At 41.5% G+C, this 22,602-nt stretch overlaps 2 protein-coding genes across 7 annotated transcripts in view; both read right to left on the bottom strand.

Annotated features, from left to right (window-relative positions):
• Positions 1-2,428: 2,428 nt before the first annotated feature.
• Positions 2,429-12,650, bottom strand: LOC115155536 (enhancer of polycomb homolog 2). 3 transcript variants are annotated; one of them, XM_029702226.1, is made up of 14 exons: positions 12,220-12,650; positions 11,062-11,221; positions 10,588-10,733; positions 10,210-10,416; positions 9,526-9,674; positions 8,831-8,966; positions 8,368-8,580; positions 8,140-8,247; positions 7,822-7,970; positions 7,294-7,619; positions 6,593-6,729; positions 6,271-6,421; positions 5,796-6,075; positions 2,429-3,717 (listed from the first exon to the last, which is right to left on the bottom strand). In XM_029702226.1, exons 1-14 carry the CDS (start codon positions 12,370-12,372, stop codon positions 3,645-3,647), a joined length of 2,388 nt encoding a protein of 795 aa, XP_029558086.1. In that variant the 5' UTR covers positions 12,373-12,650; the 3' UTR covers positions 2,429-3,644. The 3 variants fall into 3 exon arrangements, with proteins under 3 accessions (XP_029558086.1, XP_029558087.1, XP_029558089.1); XM_029702227.1 differs by having other exon boundaries at positions 8,164-8,247; positions 12,220-12,649; XM_029702229.1 differs by lacking the exon at positions 12,220-12,650 and adding an exon at positions 11,856-11,943.
• Positions 12,651-13,035: 385 nt separating this feature from the next.
• Positions 13,036-22,602, bottom strand: part of LOC115155534 (methyl-CpG-binding domain protein 5) — a 42,125-nt gene continuing 32,558 nt past the window's right edge. For 2 of the 4 annotated variants that reach the window (XM_029702222.1, XM_029702224.1), the window contains exons 6-10: positions 20,497-20,732; positions 19,336-20,361; positions 18,321-18,397; positions 15,984-16,059; positions 13,036-15,814 (exon numbers count right to left, since the gene is read on the bottom strand). In XM_029702222.1, the coding sequence (XP_029558082.1) occupies positions 15,752-15,814; positions 15,984-16,059; positions 18,321-18,397; positions 19,336-20,361; positions 20,497-20,732 (1,478 nt within the window). In that variant the 3' untranslated portion in view covers positions 13,036-15,751. Of the gene's footprint in view, positions 15,815-15,983; positions 16,060-18,320; positions 18,398-19,335; positions 20,362-20,496; positions 20,733-22,602 lie in introns of those variants that run through there. The other 2 variants (XM_029702223.1, XM_029702225.1) reach the window with 2 other exon arrangements.

Here is a 22,602-nt window from a genome sequence, read left to right as displayed (position 1 = left end):
ATGAAATCATCAGCTTCTTTCGGATAAGCAATTAGACTACTGTAGGTTACAAAATGGAAATTATACTGCAAATCAATACCTCTAAATGTCAGGGCAAGAATAAGAGGATTACATGGAGCATTGCTTTATTTTACATGATACTCTATACTCCCCTGGGCTAAGGCAAACACTGGTCAGGCCATATGCAACCATATGTGTGTGTGAGCAAATTATGACGTGAGTGTTTGTGTTGGAGTGTCAGTATGCGTGTGTGTAGAGTCCTGTGACTGTGCACAGAGGGTAAAAATACAAATAAAGTACAAGGGTCAACTCAAGCTCACTTAGATATTGCTGTGAAGTTGTATGTGTGTGTTTGTTTGTTTGTATGTCATAAATGTAAACAATTTAACATTTGCTAAACACCACCACCGTTAGGCTATGGCAGCCTCTGCAGCATCACTCTTCCCATGATATGAAAGTATTTTTTGAGGAGGCGCGAAAATGAAATACATTATTTGGTACAATTTTGATTATGGAAGATTGAATAGGCTTGCTTGGAATTATTTGTAGCTGTCGTCTTTATCTGTGCATGAGAGCGCATCCAACTCAGTTTCCCTATCAGAAAACACGCGATAACGTCAAGTCGCGCACGCAATTCAGGAAACAAGCGCGGATGAGAGTCAGCTCACTGGACCGCAGTAAATGACTGGAGATGCTTCCATTGATAGCAGAATTATTGCTAAAAATGTCGGTCCCTTTTGGCGTTTACACCATTATTATTCCAAACAATTGCCAATTAAGGCCCCAATGAATCACCATCCATGTCCATGATCAATTTACACATCACCGTTTCTTTTGCCAAACTGAATTTGTGAGTGAATATAAGCACCTGTGCACCATGGCTTTGTTTGTAGACTACACAATGAACATTAGGTCTATCAAATTGTTTTGCTCACCGTTATTACCACCGTATCTTTGTCCTTGAATTTCGGGATGTATTTGTCTCCTCTGTTGGTTCAAGGGCCTGAATCGGCACATCACTTTCACACCGCACTCAGCAGCATCCGCCATGTCCACAGTACTACGTTGTATCCAACCAGATATCCAAAATAACTTTCTCTGCTTATCGTGAAGTTTACACCAGTTTTCTTCGAAGATGTGACGTTAACCACTCCTTTCCATTGTGGTTCGCTGAAATTCAATCTCGAGCGTCCATTCCTGTCAATTAAACAATCGGTGGTAGGTTGAATTCAAGTTTTAAAAAATAGCTTGATGAATGGTCTGTCTGTTATGTACTTGAGTTCAAGTTTCCCTTTTCGTGGTCAAATATTTGCTTCAGACTTCCAGTATTCCCGTATCCACCGACGGCGCCTTGCATCATAACCAGCATCCACCAATTTGAAGCTCGTCGCACTGATGCTGTTCAGTCAATCCCATCTAGGTCCAGCCAAGTGATGGGGATGCTGATGTTGCAGTTTATCACGTGCTTGCATCCCGAACATGACACCTATGCAATTTTGGGAGCAGTAGTGAAATCATATTAATAAACGATAAAATAAGTTATTGCCATTGATATTACTTTGCAAATTTTGTTATACACCTAGTCCCCTAATTTAACTCATCACCACATAAGACATTTCTGTGTAAAATAGAATTGATGGTCCAATATGATCCTTTAAGAAGGCACAGTGATGCCGAAACGTTGATGTTTTGCCCAATAAATTACTGGGAATTTATATATGTTCAGCTATTTTTTTTCTATATAGCTTGCAGTTTATTCTGAGTTAGTCAGCACCTCTATACAAAATACTTTTCTCTGGGTGTGCACCAGCTCATGCTTCTTATTCGATAAATATGATCCTTTGAAAGCTAATCACTCAACCCAATGCTTCCCTCTAGTGGGTTTCCTATGAATGAGGGGGCCTCTGATGTTCCCAATGCTAATAACGGGTCCTTTCAACCTGGTCTCATAGATGTAACATAGCTGGGTTAGGGGAAGGGTTAGCGAACCTGCTAAATAGTTGCAAAGTAGCTATAACTGTCCATGATGAAATTCGAACAGGTTGCGAGATGTTAAGAGTTGTACACCTGATCAACCACACTGCTTTTGTTTTTGCCTCAAGTAACCATGTCTTATGTAAACATAAACCAAACATATACTAACTTGAGCATCTCAAATTTACCTCTACTATGTTACGTCTAGTCTATGAGACCAGGCTGGTCCATGTCTTTAGTTGGCCTACCTTACATGACTAAAACCTCACTCTTGATCTTGTTCGGAATACATTTCAGACTGCAGTGAAGGATAACTACTAAGCACAGTATAGAACATTCTGAAGACTAAAACATAGTAACAGATGTAGCATACAATCACTTTGAGTAAAACTTCACTTAAGGCTAAATACATAATTCACTTCGGGGGGAAGAAATAGCAAACAAGAGGAAAGAGTTAATATACTGATATGAATAGATATGTTTATTTCCCAGCACTTTTTTCTGAAACCCTCCAAGAACAAGTAACAGGGAAACATGTATGTCTGAAGAAATAGTGCATGAACACTAGATAATTATCTAAACATGTTTCTAATATCTGTACAGGAATCACTACATCAACTACACTAATCTACAGGAGGTCAAGCACCGACCATCAGACATCGTTTCAACATGTTTCTTGCCCCTTCACCAAGGGAGAAAAAAAAATCCCCAAAATATTGATCTGCACCCCCCAAATCCAAAGGGTTAGTCATTCAACAGAGTTGCCAAGTAATCTTCCCGATTTTACCGCGTAATACATTAGAATGGTAAGATTCCTATGTACTCTTCATTGGCTCCCTACCTGTTTAAAAAGACAAATATATTTAAAAAAATGTTTTCCTGTTTTACATTTGCAGATAGATCTTAGGATGCATTTATTTGTCATTTCAAAGTCAATTTAAATAAATAGGTTTGTATGGCGAATGGCACATTTAAGATGTCTTCACTGTTTTTGGACAATTCTGCATCGAATGAAAAAATAAAAAACAGAATTAAAAAGACAATTCCTGTTACAACTGACAAAGTAACAGAAAATAAATTGTCTGAAGGGGAAAATACCATTACTAATCTAATGTTACTTACAAAAAGACCATATCTATTCAATTTGTGAAACCAAATCAAAAATCAGGATAATTTTTCCATCTTCAGAAAAAAAAGCACAATAATAAAATATGCTAGCAACACCGATGTCCACATTTTGTGGATTAATTTCCTCTTTAGAGATACAAAAATGTAAACATTGCAAAATAAATAGTGAAAACGAGTGATACAGGATCCGTGGTTCATGCTCATGATCCCAACAAACATGTCTTTTTTTTGCTTTTCTACATGTACATTTTTTTTTTGCATTTTCAAGTGCAAAAGCATGATGACAAATTCGCTAGAATTCAAGTAACAGAAAAAAAAAAATACCAATGATACAAATATACTATTTTACAAGTTAGTGATATTCCCAATTTACAAAATGTACATTTATAATAGACAAATTTGTTATAATATTTTGATATGCTCGATTCTGTATAGGTCCTTGTATATGCTTGCCCTCTGGTGGCTGGGGCTTGCATTCTTCCTAGCGGAGGCGAGTTAGTTTGTCACATTCACCGGTCTGAGAGGAGGAGGAAGGGAGGAGGTTATGTCACCTCCATTGGTACTGTGGTCTCTGAAATACCGTTCAACGCAAGTCTCTCCGGTTCGTGATTATCCCTGAAAAAAATTAAGAAATAGTCATTCGTTATTCAGATAAAAAGCAAATTGGTACACCTGGAAAATTAAAAACAAGTTATGTATAGTACCAGTCAAATGTTTTGACGCACCTACTCATTCAAAGGTTTTTCTATATTTGTACTATTTTCTACATTGTAGAATAGTGAAGACATCAAAACTATGAAATAACACATATGGAACCATATAGCAACCAACAAAAAAAAAAAGTGTTAAATCAAAATATTTTTGATTCTTAATTTAAAAAAGGCACTCGCACATCTATCTTTTTTGCAGGTGCATGGTAACAGTTGAATAAAATGAGAAAGAAGAACCCTGCACACTGCTCGACAGTATCACTGCTCTTTAATAAGCTTTACGTATCAGCCTCATGGCCTTCGTCAGGGCTTTTGTGAGTTTTTAAAATTAGCACCCTTATGTTGACCTAGCCCCACCCACATCCGTTCCACACATCGAATGGGGGTTAGAGTTGAGGGAAAATAAATACGCACTATCAAATATAATATGAATTTCATAAATATTCAAATAAAGTGTGTACATAAAACGTATTTAACACGTCTGTAAAACCACAATGAGGACATAGACCTACCAAGCAAGTTTTCATAAATCATAGTGTACCGCGCAAGAAAAATGTCAAAGTAAATCTGAAATAGGGGTATAATTCATGTTCAAATTTACAACATAACATACATAGGCATTTCATCATTAAGACCTTTAAGAAATAATGTCTAGAGGGTGAAAATCTAAAAATGATCTTTTGCTCAGAGTATTATTACTATCACCTCCCCTGTTTGATATCATACATTTCTCTATGCCACAAAATCTTTAAAAAAAAAATGTATCACAGGCCACATTGACATTTAATAATTTAGATAACATGGGTGGTGGAGCACATAATGTCGAACCGTTTTCCTGTATGTGGGTGGCAGAAATACACACTTCATATTGTTGCACTGTGCACAACCTCTGCATTTATAGCTGCCATTCGGGAAGAGGGCATAAAAGAGCCTGGCTGATTTTTTTTTGTGGCTGGCAGTTGGCATGGAACAATTTATCGTGGTGGATTCTTAAATTCAGCTGGCAAAGCTGAGTCCAATGATAAAATATGCCAGTGTTTCTTGACAGCATCTCCCACTTTTCACGAGTTCAAAGTATATGTGGTTGTGAACATTAGAGTTATTTAGCTCTAGTGGCTCTTTTTTGGTCAAACAGCCTTGGTGTATTTAGGTCATTGTCCTGTTGAAAAACAAATGATAGTTCCACTAAGCCCAAACCAGATGGGATGGCAGATCGCTGCAGAATGCTGTGGTAGACATGCTGGGTAAGTTTGCCTTATTCTAAATATATCACAGACAGTGTCACCAGCAAAGCACCCCCACACCACCTCCTCCATGCTTCACGGTGAGAACCACACATGCAGACATCATCCGTTCACTTACTCTGCATCTCACAAAGACAACAGTTGGAACCAAAAATCTCAAATTTGTACACAGACCAAAGGACAGACTTCTACCGGTCTAATGTCCATTGCTCATGTTTCTTAGCCCAAGCAAGTCTCTTCTTATTGGTGGACCTTCATGTTTTAAAGTAATGATGGACTGTCATTTCTCTTTGCTTATTTGAGCTCTTCTTGCCATAATATGGACTTGGTCTTTCACCAAATAGGGATATCTTCTGTATACCACCCCTACCTTGTGACAACACAACTGATTGGCTCAAACCCATTAGGAAAGAAATTCCACAAATTACCTTAACGCACACCTGTTAATTGAAATGTATTCCAGGGGACTATCTCATGAAGCTGGTTGAGAGAATGCCAAGAGTGTGCAAAGCAGTCATTAAGGCAAAGGGTGGCTACTTTGAAGAATCTCAAATATAAAATATATTTTTGATTTGTTTAACACTTTTTTGGTTACTACATAGTTTTGATGTCTTCACTATTATTCTACAATGTAGAAAAGAGTAAAAAATAAACACCCTTGAATGAGTAGCTGTCCAAACTATTGACTGGTACTGTATATCAGCCATTCTAAACGAAAGAAGAAATTAAAAGGTCTTACCTGGCCATGCTGCCGATGGCAGGCGTCACCTTGGGCACGCGGTCCAGGCTGCTTGCGGCCATGGTGGCCAGCTTCAAGGCAGACGGTGAGGGCCGGGCATTGTGGTGGTGGTGGGCAGGGGAGACAGCGCTGCCGTGGCCCCGGTGATGAGGCAGAGACTGGGGTGTGGTCGAGTGGGAAGCAGGGAGCAGAGGGCCACCGCTGGAGGGGGTCCGACCTGACCTGTCCAACCCTGTGCCGCCCTGGGATGTGCTGGTGGAGTGAGGGGGTCTGGAGGTCCCTGCAGGAGAGGTGATATGACACCGTCAAACCTGAGTAGGCCTATTACCTGAATAAGCAAATATCTTAAAATGTGAATTAATTAAGTGGGGTGGTCATTTAGCAATGACTCAATTCCTTTACGGAACCCAACAACAAAATAATATCTGAGAGTAGTCCATAAGATTTCAAATGTATGATATATTCTGAAGCGGACCTAAAGGCTGGACGACCCCGTTGACGCTGGTGTTGTCTGGTTTGTTCTCATTGTTGACCTGGCCTGGAGCACTGATCACAGCTGACGCAGCAAAATGGGCGCCGGCCGAGTCAAGAGTCTTTGATATGATACAGTCAGTGGAGCCAGCAGTCTACAACACAATATAATCACAGTCTTTAGAACAGAACACGGCCATAGCAGTCATCCAAACACACACGGAGCTGTTTGAAACCTATCAACACATTAAATGAAAATGCATTCTGCCCCACCAACTGGACTGTAGTCATTAGGAATGCTGTGTAAGGGGTGAAAGACTGTGTACCTGTGTGTTTTGTCGCTCGGGCAGTGAGAAATGCTGCTGGGGAGGAGGAGCTTTCAGCTGCAGTTGAGCCAGCTGCTGTTTCTGCATCTGGGCCAGAGCCTGCTGATGGACCTGGTATTGTTCCTCTGTGATGCCACCTGCAGATACAGGAGATCAAGGCCATCAGACTAAGAACAACAGAGATAAAAGAGAGACCAATACATATACTAAGGTGGTGTACACAGCAACGAGGGAGGGAAGACGAGCAGACTGTAATACAGCATCCTTGAAGGGAGGAGGAGATGAAGACTGCCTGCGGTGCCACTCCTTAACACTAGGGGTCAGAGAGAAGAAGCAGCCAAGGAAATTGCAAACAGAATGAGGAGAGAGGCCAGTTCCTTAATATGCAACCTCCTAACATGCTACGGTTCAGTGGCAGTCTTTCCACTTCCCTGAACAAATAATTTCTGATTGGGAGTTGTGAATCAACATTTCCTGGCAGCTCTGAGAACAGTTTCTGTAGAGTAATGTGAGGAAGACCAGGGGGGCTGACAGGAAAACAAAAACCACAATGTGAAAATTAACAGAAAAACCAAATGTGTTCCACAAGCAGTACTATCACAATATAGCCAAGATAGAAACTGTATACAGTTAAATTATGTTTGGTAGAGGCTTGAAAAGTGGAAGATGGACCTTCACTATGGTGTTGAGGAGGAGCTCACCTGAGCCACTGTTCTTGGTGTGGACAAACAGCCCTCCAGACAACCTGTTGTCCATGGAAGGTCTACCCGTCCTCCCTTCCCCACTGCCGTCACCCTGTGTGGACCTAGGTCTGAAAAAGCGCCACCTCAGGGCTTGAATGTTGCTCAGAAGGTCTGTCAGCGAGGATGCAGAGCCAGGCATAGTTCGATGGTTCTGTGAGGGTACCTGGAGGTCAGAGAGCTCTGGAACCGCAGAAAGGCCCTTGGGGAAGGAGGAGCTGAAGACGGCTGAGTCTAGCTGCTTCAGTACTCCATCCAGGTCTGACGATGCCCGATCCAACAGGACCCTGAGAGAAGAGGAGAAACATTCATTCTGATAAATCATAATGCGAGTTAACATTTATGAATAGACTTAAATCAAAGTCACGATAAATACCTAACCTACAATATACCTAACCTATAGCATAACTATCTGAACAGAAGACAGCGAAGACAAATATTTCTAAGGAGAATAAGTGGACGCAGTGTGAGAGGTATGCTGTGACGTACCTGCCACCTCGGCCCACCCTCCTACGGGCCAGTCCCACACAACGTTGGGGTACAGAGAGAGCGGTGAGTGATTGACGATGCCGCAGAGCATCCAGCCCTGCCAACTCAGGGTGATCCCACAGGAGCCCGGAGGTCTGGTCCAAACAGGGCTGAAGAGACAGAGGAAACCGTTACTCATTTAGGCTAGCTACCACAGTGATATACAGACAGGATCAAATACCACCTTAGCCACAGACTAGACCCAATAGCACAATATTACCACCGATACTAATAATGTGTGGAATTGCAAATGAATGTGAGAGAATATACTTTAATTACAGTTGTGATTGCAGTGAGACTCACAGCAAGGTAATGGCATCCTGCTTTCCTTCTGAAGGCAAACGTTCCATCTGGATCATTCTCCTCGTCCGGTTCTGATGGTGGAGACTGAAGAAGACAAAACCAACACTATAAAATGCACACTTGCACACAACCTAAATATGTCATAACGCATGAACTTCTTCGATATGATATGATCATCAGAACCCTGTTCTCAGAGGTACTGACCAGTGGGTAGTCCTCCTCTCCAGAGCTGTGGAAGTCATACTGTTTAATATCGGCCTTGTTAACGATGTGCTGGCGCTTGGCAGGCCTGCCGGGGCGGCACAGAGGTTCCCGCCTGGTGTACTTTTTCTTTGGTCTGACAAAGTCAAAGGGATCCTCGTCCTCCACCGAGACGTGGTGGTACCCATGGTGCTGGAGACCACCTGACTTGTGCGTCTGAAAGAGAAAGACAGTGGAGTTAAAGGTCGTTAAGTGTCAGAGCCACACAGACAAGATTTCTTCAGAGTCAAATGATCAGAGTGAGAAGAGTTCATTGCTGCACTCAATTTTTTGAAATGTGATCAGTGTGCTGCAGGTTTCATCCTCCAGCATCTCCCTATTCTGAACTGCTTGATGGTCAAATGTAAAACCCCCCACCCCCAGGTAAAAGAGGTAATGTTATGGTTGATAGAAACCCTAATATTACCTTGATTTTGATATCAGCTTTGTGGTTATGGCGGTTCCCGTTGGTTACAGTGATTGGAACTGTGTAGACGGGCTTCTCAGCCAGAGGGGCTGTCACCTCACTGAGGACTTCACCCGTAAAGTCACCCATCTGATATCTACACGGAAACAAACATAAATAATAAGAATACATTCATTCAATATACAGGGGGGGAATGTAAAATAAAATAGGCAGCTGTAACTTGACCATCATTCATATTGACTGACGGTATTCACCATCAACATGAAAGAACAGGCTGAGACAAGCCTTTTCTTTCAGCACCGGAACTAGTAGCGTGTTACAGTGTTAGAAACTAGGTGACCTGCAGCCCACTCGGACAATGACCACCCGGCATGACCTGCAGGTCATGCAGCCCGCTCCGACAATGACCACTTGGCATGACCTGCAGCCCGCTCCGACAATGACCACCCGGCATGACCTGCAGGTCATGCAGCCCGCTCCGACAATGACCACTTGGCATGACCTGCAGCCCGCTCCGACAATGACCACCCGGCATGACCTGTAGCCTGCTCTTACACAGGAAGCCCTGCTGGGTTCCTCCATGCTCCACTAGCAGGACACAGGCTACAGTCACACGCGCATTGTGAGAAACAGGGCACCAATAAGGCACAGACTACAATTTCACAACACCCCCCTCCAATGCTTTTAAGGCTCACCTTTTCTCCATCACCTCCAGGGTGAGGTGCAGCAGCTCTCTCTTGCTCTTCTCCCGCCGCTTGATCATCTCCAGGATGGTGACCGTCCGGCTGAACTCCCTCCTCAGCTTCAACATCTTCTCATAGGACGCCTCGTCATTCTTACGGTTCTAAACATCGAGAGACACGGTCAAACAACTATAACAACCCTCAGGATCATCAAGCATACACAGGGGACCTGAGTGAGTGACATGAAACAAATCACATGCAACATCATTCAATTAATAATGAAATAGTGCAAAGCTCCAAGCCTTGATAGAACAGAAACAATTTTTACAAGTTTCCTTTGCAATGGGGCTCCTGAGTGGCGCAGCGGTCTGCGTCTCAGTGCTAGAGGCGTCACTACAGACCCTGGTTCGATTCCAGGCTGCATCACAACCGGACATGATTAGGAGTCCCGTAGGGCAGCACACAATTGGCCCAGTGTCGTCCGGGTTAGGGTTTGGCCGTCATTGTAAATAAGAATTTGTTATTAACTTAATTGCCTAGTAAAATAAATAAAATAAATAAAATAAAATAAGAGTCGCTACAATGAAGGCCATCAAAGACTGAAAGAGCAGCAAATGATTGCCTAATACTGAAACTGCATGTAATCTAAGTGCGAGGAGACACTTCAGTCCAAGCCATGTGATTCTAATTTCTCACCTTCCTGGTCTGCATCTTCTCTGTGCGTCGTCTGAAGGCCACGTAGGCGTCGTTGTTGGTGGAGCCGTCCCTCTTCTCAAACTTGATGAGGGGGATGAGCGACGGGCCCCGGCAGTTCTTCCTCTTCCTCACCCAGTAGTCGTACACTGCCTTGAGGAGGTAGTCATCCTCGTTCAGCAGCAGTTTGGCCTCTGTGATAGTGACCATCTGTGAGAAGATGTGAGATGAAAGTTTAGTTTATTACACCGTTTTCTTGATTATTTTCCAGAGCAAACGCCTCTTAACACAGCATTACAACCAGGTCAATCTTCTATTAACTCAGAGAACCTCTTTTGATAACACAATTGCTGCTGGTCCAGACGGAGGGTGTTATGTTACCTGATTTGTGCTGGCTTTCTCCAACCTGTCCACCATGGTCTCAAACTGTATGGGTTTGATTTCCATCTTGCGGTTGAGTCTGTTGAGGAGGATCTCATCCTCTGAGTCCATGTCGTAGTCTGGCTGCTCATTGTCCAGACCCAGGGCTGTGAGAGGAGGAAGAGAGGATATAATGAAGTTAGCAAAGGCTTTCTTGGTGCAAATGCTTTAGTGTAGGGCCTTTTTAACCAAATACAGTTGGTCGGCTGCTGGACAGATTTCATCTTGTGAAAGTGTGGTAACAATTGACATCAATTGTCCTGTAACCTTGGCTAAAAGACAGACAGTCATATGTACTAGCTAGCTGGTCAAAGAGTCACTATTCAGATTTGGCACGCAACCTTTCAGAAACTATTTGATAGCTTGTCGACATTTGTCCTCTGAGTCAATATGCGTGCGTGTGTGTGAGGCTGCTTCCAAGGAAATGCTACTGACGCTGGATGTGGAAGAGCTGTTTGGGGATCCTGAGCTCTCCTTTGTAGAGGCGGTCATAGTAAGTGATGTTGCTCTCCGCCTCAGGCACCGGGATGACCATGTTCTCCTTTTTCTCCCTGAAAACCGACTGAGCAGAGATGGCCCTCTGGAGATGGTGCTCCTGAGAGAGGGAGAGAAATATTCAATTTCTTTGAAACCCTATATTTGCACAATTCAGAAAGCGAGAGTGAGAGGAAGAGAGAGAGAAAGAACCAGATACAAGTGAGTAAGGGAGAGAAAGAATGAGATTATCTTAATGTGTTTATTTTGTAACTGACCTGCTCTGTATTTTAAATTAAATAAATCCCATGTTTGCATAGCATGACTGCAAGAGGCTGCCTTTCATATACTGTACAAACGGAGAGCAGACAAGACCGTTTTTGTCTGCAAATAACACTCTGTATGGCCTGGGTTCATTGGCAGCACAGCTGCACAGGGAAACCAACAGCGGTTTGCAGTGATGAAACCTCCTGCAACAACTTGAAAGGTGTAGGACTCCTTTCATTGCTGTTTGACTGCAGGCAAAACTACATCTGCACTGATGTAACAAGAACACAGATCAAAGGCAGAAGTAGCTAGCTACCCTGCTAGTCTAACAAGTGGGCCACGGTTCTTTTACTGCGCCTATAGCCATCTGCCACCCGCACATCTCCTGTTAGTTACTTAGTAAAGACAGCTAGCTAGAGTTAACCCAAGTTAACTAACCGTTAACCCAAGTTAACAACTCGTATACAGTAGTTACTTTATTTAATTACCTACTTCAGACGTATACAGTTGGATAAGAAACTCATTGCTAATGTTAGCTTAGCTAACTTGTTACGACAACGCACGCCTGTTTGTTATCAATAGCAACCAAGAACATTTACGTAAAATCATTCACGTCACTAGTCGAAGAAAGCGTCACCAATCACAGAGAAGCCTCGTTATTTACGCTATGAGAGTATAAATTGGCGTAAAGACCACGATTTACTACGCAACGAGCGTGAAATGAAGGACCCTAAGCATAGACAGAACATACGCACAAGACGTTGCGTAAACGTATCGAGAATACAATCGCCCTGCTGTGCACCTGAAATATTTTTTTTTTTAAGAGATCTCAATTTTAAAACGTTTTCTTACCGATTCTTCTTCTTTTTCCATCCCCGTAGGCATTTGCGGCACAGCCCGGTTGATCGAAACGCAGTCATTTAGGTCTGGAAGGTCTTTGTTGCGGTATATGGGGAGAGGTTTGGCGGCGTCTAGCGCTCGCGCTCGGAACGATAGTTTACTCATTGTTGGCCCCTATCGCAATCACATTGAATGCGAAGAAAACATGTATCCCGCCCGAATTCGCTCAAAAACTCGGTATAAATCCACAAGGGACTCCGCTGTTTCCACAATAGAAGGATTCATTGGTTCTCATTCGGTCGAAATTCAATGTGAAAAGCCATTTCTGGTCGCGTTCACATGGATTTAGATGCTATTTTTCTCGGTTGATCCTCTCCCAGTGCCATGAAAAACATGGCGGACATGTCCACAGCGTCTGAGAAATCCCGACAGCCAGCGCGACACATCCGAAAAACATGGGCCCTGGTGTTGCGCGCGCATCTCATACAACACGCATGAAGAAATCATGTAACATGGTTTTAATGACTATGCATGCACCACACTTTGAATTTTGCCTGGTTAAGTATGACTTTTTAGTTGTGTTGGAAAAACATAACATGGGGATTGTTCACTTATCCCAAACACTCAGCCCAGTATGCTCAATAACATTTCAGCCAATCATTTCAAAAGTTGCAAAGAGGGTAGTTGAACAATTTACAGATCACTTAAGTGTCCTTGAATATACAAAATATAACATTTTACACTGGCAATGTAAAATACAGATGTGTTCGGATTTGAAGTGAATTAGGGTAGGACTGGAAGAGACTATAAAAATCACATAAGCCACAGTTGATAGAATACATAATTTTATTGCAAAATTAATGCAATACTATGTCAAATTTGTACATCCCTTTGGAACAAACACAATGGAAAGAATTTGAACGAAGCATAATAGCCACCTTCCACTGCCTGTAATTTCAGGCACACTTTTTTAAATGTGAAACATTTCTGCTGGAGAAGCAGAAAGGGGAGATGCTACAGCTGTTATGTATGCAGAAAGATATTAAAAACTATAAGAACCTCAAGTACAAAATATACTTCAATATTGGTGCCACATTATGTGACTGTTAAAATGCCAAATGACTTAAAATAAAAATACTTTACAAAAAATAAAAATATTTTCACACCATAAAACCAATGTGGGCCACTCAGCTTGTACCGTACCGTATGTTCTGAAATAAAGATCACAAAATGACATGGAAAAAACATTCAATAAAAAGCTAATTCAAACAATGTTTTTTATATAAGATGGCAAAACATTTATTCCATATAAACACAATCACTCAAGATCATTGCAGTAGACAAAAAGTTGAAAATGGAAGACCTAAATAATTTTTATGCAATGTAACTCATAATACTTTAATGATAAATAGGCCTAGTATTAGGCCAAGTATTTTGAAATGGAATACAACATTTAACATGATTTACTTAGTCCATAAACTAGTGGTGAGCTCTTCATATTTTAGGAGTAAGAGTGCTAAATTAAATAATTATAAACAAGATAGATATAATGTTGATGACACTCGTATTAACACTTGGTCACCTAGCAATTACATTTTAGGATGCCCTGTTGTTCTGTTAGAATTTAATACAGATTACTTGATATTGTATTTTAAATACAACATTTTTTGGACAAACTTATCAAGAACATTTCAGTTATACAATTTCAGATTTACCCAAGACTGATCAAATCAGAAGGTTCCCCTCCTGAGTCAGGGTATAAAGTACAGAAAATTAAGTTCACTCATTTAATATAAACATTTAAAAAATGTCTTCAGGCCGTGGGTATATACTCAGTTGACACAAGTAAGAAAAAAACCACTATACGCACGTACAAGCATCCAAAGACATTACACTTCATAAATAAACACAAATATATAAATTCATATTTAAAAACCACTGACTGAATGTTTATCCATATATAGGCTGTTAATTTGTTAGGAGAAAAATATAATACTATAAAGGCTTTTCAGAGTGTACAACTCTTAGTATTATTGCTAAGTAACCATTTTAATGCAATGTAACAAATCTACAAATAAATATGTGATTCATAAATAAATAATAAAGTACAAAAGCAACACAATGAAAATCAACTAAATTAAGGCCACCTATTCAATAGAGTATTAAAAAGGTAAATAATATAAACTAAGTCCCAACCTGTGATGGGGCATAGCTTTGGCAGCAGGGGTTATAGCATTGGATATAAGGCTCAAATCAAAGTTCACTGTCATACTTTCTTGGGTCGTTTAAACTTGCTTTTCAGAGCAAAGGAAACCAATGCGTATAATACTGATCTCTTCTGAACTGTAAATGTGCAGTTCATCCAATAAGGCATTTTGACACTTGAAAATGACACATTCAAGGGAAAAATAAACAAGAAAAAAAAAAAACTGAGCAATGCTCAAATTACATGATTTGCACCATTTAAATATTAACTTAATTGTAAATTAAACACTAGTGACAGAACCATATATTATAACTGTTAATATTGAATACTTAAGTTTCAGAATGCATGTATACCACAAATTTGTTTATACTTTACAATAACTTACCCCTTTTTTAAATGAACACAAAACACTCACAATTAAAGTCATTTGGCAGATATAACACAGAAAATCTGTATCAAAAATATTCAGAGAAAATACATTTTAATTTGGGAGTAAATATAATTTAACTTAGAAGCATTTTTCAGACTCCTTCCCTTGATGGCTTTTTCTTTTCTTGGATAAAAACATAAGAGAAAGTATTTGCATGTCTCTCTCTATGTTCAGATAAACCCACAGTATCTATCTTCAAACCTTCCAGTTTACTTTTCTTGGGACTCCTCTGTATGCCTTTCCAGCAGGAGAAGATCATCCTTACTGAAAATAGTGTCTGTTGAAGTTCAAATGTTCCTAATCCTTCTGCGGTTTGATGCTTAACAGCATGTTTCAATAGATCTGTAGAAAAACGCCTCTATGCTGCTTTTCTTTCAAAAAAAGAAATCTCTGGCCGCACTGTTTTGTGCAAAATAAAAACATAGGAGATCGACATGTACATTAGAAAATGAGCATTAGATCGACTCATCTATGATAATACTGAACAATATATACAATTAAATCACTGAATATAATGTACTGTTTTCCTTTGTCTATAGTACATCTAAAATGCATCAGAAATATTTGTACCAACAATTTCCTCATATGGAAAAGAATGAGATTCTATATAAGGACAAGCTAGCAGTGGATATATCATAGCGATTATTTTGCAGCTAGGTTCCTCCATCCTTGTACTTCTTTCACTGTCAGTGTCTTGGTGGTGGTCAAGGTGGAAGGGGTGTTGACTAATTGTAGCACCAATCCAGTTGGAATAAGTACCAAGCTGATTTAACAGAGTGGACAATGGTCGCGTCTAATGCACACACAGCTAACTAGCTAGCGGTTCCACATCGGCTACAATGAAACCCATTGGCTAGGTGGACCGCTACTCAGAAGGCCACTGAAGTAACAGATCCACACATTCACTGTCATCTGGAGATCTTCCTCCTCTTGGGTTTAGGGGTCTTGACTTGTCTGTCTCTCTGTGACATCTGGTGCGCCAAAGAAATTGGGAAATGAAAATGGAACACCATCTTTAAAGACTGTAGACTCACACACATTTGGGCACCCAAAGGTCATGTCTAGAGAGGTGTGTATATACAGTACACACAACCAAGTACTATGAATCTACCCATGATGTTTAGACGTCAGAGTACTCACATTGCCTGTCATCTTATCCAGCTCGCTCATAGCCTCCTGTATAGCAGCTTCTAGGTGGTTATTCCGTTTTCCCCCACTGTAAGAAAGATAACATTTGTATTACTGTATCCTTATCTGAAAAAAACTACAGGAACAGATTTTATATATATTTACATTTTTTATTTAACTAGGCAAATTCTTATTTACAATGACGGCCTAGGAACAGTGGGTTAACTGCCTTGTTCAGGGGCAGAACAACAGATTTTTACCTTGTCAGCTCGGGGATTTTGGTTACTGGCCCAACGCTCTAACCACTAGGCTACCTGCCGCCCCCTGGTTCTACTTATATCCATCTATATCCAGTCAAAAGTTTGGACACACCAAAACATTAGAGTTTCTTTATTTGTACTATTTTCTACATCAAAACTATGAAATAACACATATGAAATCATGCAGTAATCAAAAGTGTTAAACATATCAAAATATATTTTATATTTGAGATTCTTCAAAGTAGCCACCTTTGCCTTGATGACAGCTTTGCATTCTTTCAACCAGCTTCACGAGGTAGTCACCTGAAATGCTTTTCCAACAGTCTTAAAGGAGTTCCCAAATATGCTGAGCACTTGTTGGCAGCTTTTCCTTCACTCTGCTGTCAAACTCATCCCAAATCATCTCAATTGGGTTGAGGTCAGGTGATTGTGGAGGCCAGGTCATCTGATGCAGCACTCCATCACTCTCCTTCTCGGTCAAATAGCCCTTACACAGCCTGGAGGGGTATTTTGGGTCATTGTCCTGTTGAAAAACAAATGATAGTGGGACTAAGCGCAAACCAGATGGGATGGCGTATCGCTGCAGAATGCTGTGGTAGACATGCTGGTTAAGTGTGCCTTGAATTGTAAATATATCACAGATAGTGTCACCAGCAAAGCACCCCCACACCTTCTCCTTCATGCTTCACAGTGGGAACCACACATGCGGAGATCATCCGTTCACCTACTCTGCGTCTCACAAAGATAGTGGTTGGAAACAAAAATAAAAATGTGGACTCATCAGACCAAAGGACAGATTTCCACCGGTCTAATGTCCATTGCTTGTGTTTCTTGGCCCAAGCAAGTCTCTTCTTATTGGTGTCCTTTGTAGTGGTTTCTTTGCAGCAATTCAACCACGAAGGCCTGATTCATACAGTCTCCTCTGAACAGTTGATGTTGAGATGTGTGTTAAGTGAACTCTGTGGTGCAGTTAATTGCAGATTTCTGAGGCTGGTAATTAATGAACTTATCCTCTGCAGGAGAGGTAACTCTGGGTCTTCCTTTCCTGTGGTGGTCCTCATGAGATCCAGGTTCATCATAGCGCTTTATGGTTTTTGCGACTGCACTTGAAGAAACGTTCAAAGTCCTTCAAATTTCCGGATTGACTGACCTTTATGTCTTAAAGTAATGATGGACTGTCGTTTCCCTTTGCTTATTTGAGCTGTTCTTGCCATAATATGGACTTGGTCTTTTACCAAATAGGGCCATCTTCTGTATACCACCCCTACCTTGTCACAATATAACTGATTGGCTCAAACGCATTAAGGAGGAAAGAAATTCCACAAATTAACTTAAGGCACACCTGTTAATTCATATGCATTTCAGGTGACTACGTCATGAAGCTGGTTGAGAGAATGCCAAGAGTGTGCAAAGCTGTCATCAAGGCAAAGGGTGGCTACTTTGAAGAATCTCAAATATAAAATATATTTTGATTTGTTTAAGACTTTTTTCATTACTACATGATTCCATATGTGTTATTACATAGTGTTGATGTCTTCACTATTATTCTACAATGTAGAAAATAGTAAAAATAAAGAAAAACCCTTGAATAAGTAGGTCTGTCAACTTTTGACTGGTACTGTATATGTTTTTTAATTAAATATACTCCAGTCTGAACTTAAATGACTAAAACCAGGTAGAAAATGTGTAGAAGTAAGAATAAACGTATATATAAATAATATATATATATATATATATATATCTACCCTCTGGACAATTTGTCTTAAATCACAGTATTTTCAATATTTATTAGCAGCGCTATTTAGCGGATTTGGTTGATTTTGTGGTCTCAAACCAGTGAGCTTGACATTCTTCATCAAGAATATGGGAAATTGCAATTATTGATAATGAAAAGGTGGGACTGTTGTTCTCGTTATGTAAATTGGTGCATTTACTATCAACATGCATTAAACCTAGTTTTCCAGATTTTTGGCATTTTGGCTAAACAAATAATAGCAATGTGAATATTGGAGCGAGACAGACAACCTGGTTCAATTTGCGTCCAGAGACAAAACCAGTTGAGAACCACTGATTAGGGTAAGTAACTTACTTTCTAGTTATTTTGTTAGCTTTGTGTAGTGTCTCCAGATCCTCTGTTAGTGTCCTCTGGAAATTGTCTGACTCTACCTGTGGGCAAGTAGAAAAAAACATTACCAAAACACCGACCGGGGGAATAAAACCAAAACTTTACCAAAGGATCATCTGCATTGAGAGTGTTAAGACAGCCAAGTGAAACTAAAAGAACATTACCCTGTTCTCAGGACAGGAGTATTGAATGAGTTTGCAGAATGACTCATGTCAAAGCAATGACTTCATTTAACACTCAATCACAACAATTCAACTTCAATAAAGCCTTATTGTCTTATGACTAACTGGCAAGCTTCTTTAATTAAACACACGACAGAGAATTTAACAGTTTTCTAATTAAAAGAGGCAGCATTTTCTCCTACCCTTCCAAACTGCTTTCAATTTCTGATTTACTCAACACAAGGGGTCAGATTTATTCAAATAGCTGTCTACACATAGGCCTATAAAAAGGATGGGTGTGGCAAATTCATCCACCACTGCATATTATCTGTACGGTCAAACTAGGCAAGAAACCAAACTGAAATAACGCCTAGTCCAAATGTTAGCCTAAATTAACGTGTGTCACACAAAAAATATAAAAGCACAAATAGGCTGTAAATAAATTCAAGCAATGGATGTCGACAGAAGTGAAAATGGGGGCGAAACGACTAATTCTTTGGCATCACCGAGGCCGTTGGCAGTGCCACAGAGCAGAAATCGTTTTTGAATGCAGAACACCTGAGTTCTTCTCTTTCCCTGCCATGCTCCGTGTGAAGAATATAATATCCTTCAGGGACATGCCATGCATAATATCAGCACACTCCTCTCTTATACAAAGCATCATCAAAGGTATGGTGCACAACAGTAGTAGCAGCAAAAGTGTAATGTAAAATAGTGTTGAAACTGAGGGTGGAATTGTGATGGAGACCTCCACTTCCTTATGTGGTGTAGTCATGTGACCAATCAATCACACAACATTGACAATACAATAATCTCACTTTGCCCTGTATGCTGTTCACCATCCCAAGGGAGTACATGTGCCCCTCGCTCCCCATCTTGCCTGGCCATGGAGGGAAACCTTTGCCCTGGCCCCAGAGCAGCTCTCCCGGGTAGTGGGTCTGAGTTCTTGGCCTGTGGTGGAGCTGGAGCCCCTCACTGGAGGATGGTGAGTCCCCAGGCCTCAGGTCCTCCTCGCCGCTCAGGCTCCCGTTCAGGTGCCCATTGTAATACCTGTTGTAGCAGTGACCGTTGAGTTGGCCGTCGAGTTGGCCGTTCAGATGTCCGTTGAAGAGGCTGTAGTCCTTGGTGAAGTGGCCCTCTGGTGGGGACAGGCTGGGGTGTCTGGGTCTTCCCGAGGTGTGGCCCCTACCGTTGCCATTCATATGGGCATACAGGCCACTGGGGACTTGCAGTGGTGTTTGATCCTGGGAGCCTAAGTGGGCCTGACCTTTGGGCCTTTCTGGGTAGGTGCCGTTTCTGCTCTGGGCTAAGGACAGCTGTTGGAGGGGCTCGTCATCACGCCACAGACCAGCCTGCTCCTTGCCCTCTGCCTCCCCGTCCCATTGTCTTCTCTGGCCTCCACGTCGAGGCGAGCGGAATCTTGTAGGAGATTCCATGGCAACGGGGGAGAAGATGTTGTTCCGTTCAGGGGTCTTCTTGCGGGGCCGGCCCACCTTGGGATGGTGTCGGTGCTCCGGCACTGGCTCCTGATATGTGCGGAGGGGGCCGGTGTGGATGACAGAGTTGACCGCATGGGAGAGGTCAACAGGCTCGCAGACAACAGTAGCAGCGAAGGTACTGCTACCACCCGTTGATGTAATGACATTAGACGTGCTCTTGCTGGCCGTGCCCATCGCTTCCCTGTGGATAGGATCAATAACTTCTCCCCCACCACTGTGAAGGCCCTGGGGAGACTGGTATTCTCGATGACCCTCCTGGAGGCAAGGGGCACCGGTTTGGGACATCATCCCCGGTCGACTCATCATAGCTCTGTTGGGCAGTGGAATCCTCTCAGGCAAACCCCCCTGTAACAAAAAGAGAGGGAGAAGGGCTGTTATGTTGACAGTAATCAACAATAATCATCCTTAAAATACAACACTAATCCAAATACACAGAAGAGAAAATAAGGCTCAAACAGACCAGGAACACATCAGCCTGACCTGGAATCTCTGAAGGAGGCTGTTCATGGGGTTGGAGGAAGCACCACCAGGAAGAGGGGCAACAGGATGGGAGCCCTGGCTTTGTAACCTGTGGAGCTGCTGGCTCTGTATGGAGTGACGACCCGGACCCTGAACAAGCTGTTGCTGTGTATTGGCTTGGCTGCTCCTGATGAGAGACTGGAGACTCTCCTCTTGGGCCTGCCTCAGCTCACAGCTCAGAGAACTACTGACCTCAACTGTACAGGGAGGGAGAGAGAGAGAGGTGTGAGAGATTACAAAGAAACACAAGAGGGGTGAGAAAGTTGGGAGAATGAGGAGTGAAGTGAGGGATTAGGTGTGTAGAGGGAGATCTGATCATGAGTGAAGTGAGGGAGAGTCTAGGGAGATCTGATCATGAGGTCAACACCGCTCCAAGCTAACTGAGGCTTTTCAAAGATAAGCAAAACACTGAAGTCTTGGAACTTGGCAAACTACAGACGACAACGGGAGACCTAAGCAGGGGATTCTCTGAGAGGAAGTAGTGAAGGGGGATCACTTGGGAATAGCACAATCACTCCAAATAAGACAATTACCTGTGGTAATTGGAAGAGGATGTGTTGAAATACAATGAGACAGTAAAAGAGAGTAGTGTGGTCGTAAAAACAAGCCCAAAATGTACTCCCATTTACTTCCCTTGATTTGTGAGGACTTGATTGTACAAATACGAAAGAAAAAGGAAACCGACAAGACAAGTGAGAAAAGAAAACAATGTTGTTGAGATGAAAACCAAAGGGGTCAACTGGGGTTCATTTGGGCTTTTCCTGACTACACACTGACTTCAGACCAAATATAGGTGTTTTAGATAAGATGGCTACTGACTCTTAAATCAAATCGGGATATAAAACTTAAAACGTACACTTCTAGAACTCGAGCCATATGCCTAGATGGATATCCATACATTACCTGAAAACTGTCAGCAAGGGTATGGTGTAGAACAGGACAAGTAGTCAACAATAGCAGTCAGTGACAACATTAGGAGTCTATTGCTATTGAAATAAAAAGGTTCATTTAACAAAAACAGATGACAAACCTCAACAAAGTAGCCAGTAGCCACCATGATCCGCTAACTTTGACGGTTTCGGAGGACATTTGCTGAATCCACAGAGCTTGGACAGGAAGTGAATGTGATCATATGTGTGGAGCTCCTGTATCGAAACAGAAATGCATCCATGTTTATGGATGTGTGGCACATCTCTCACTGTAAGGGCATTGGCTTGTCCAGGTGAAAGTGCTCCCTACTCTCTGGCAGATAGCTAGTGACTAGACACTACTATGAAAGTGTATAAAATACAAGATTCCACCTACTGTAATTAGCTTACGCTAAAGGGTTCATCTGTCTAGATACATTCGACTCCTGATAATTGCACATCAAAGGAAATGCAATTTCCCTTCAAGGGGAGTGCATCTCACTAGTCCCAATTCAAATTCTTAATGTTCTCGTGCCACCGCCTGCTATCGGCATTCACAACAATCCCAAGCCGTTGCATACATCAGGAGTGGACTGTACGTCATTTAAAATCAGACTAGGGCTAAGAGAATGTATCTAGACTAAATGCCATTACTAACCTTTACTTTACTACGTATCACTTCAGAATAAAATGACAGAGACAATAAGTATATGGTGGCATAGCTGGTATCCTACTCATCCACCCAACTACCTATAACCATTAAGATTAGAGCTGGGATGATAAACCGAAAACGATCGACACCGACCATACCGATCACTTATCGCAGACATTTTTGCTGATGTCATTCATTGCAATAAGTAGCCTATACTAGAGAAATGTGAAGTTTGAAATGAAATAAGTTCTCTAATATAGGTGACTGTTAAAGAGACAATTGATGGCTACAACCCTCAAACTAGTAGTAGTAGTAGTTTAAAGAATAATAATAATAATAATAATAATAAACAGCATGGTGCACATTGTTATAAACGTATCCTTTGGTTTATCATTATGGCATCAACTCAGGCAATTTAGAACCATATGGATTTTTGTCCATATCGCCCAGCTCTAATTAAGATCAAATCCCAATCTCAGTAATTCAGATTAAATATTACATTACTTG

This window comes from Salmo trutta, chromosome 20 (genome assembly GCF_901001165.1).
Source record: "Salmo trutta chromosome 20, fSalTru1.1, whole genome shotgun sequence".
In the NCBI taxonomy this organism is placed as follows: domain Eukaryota; kingdom Metazoa; phylum Chordata; class Actinopteri; order Salmoniformes; family Salmonidae; genus Salmo; species Salmo trutta.
Note: the sequence above shows the minus strand (reverse complement) of the source record. Positions and strands in the feature narration are given on the sequence as shown.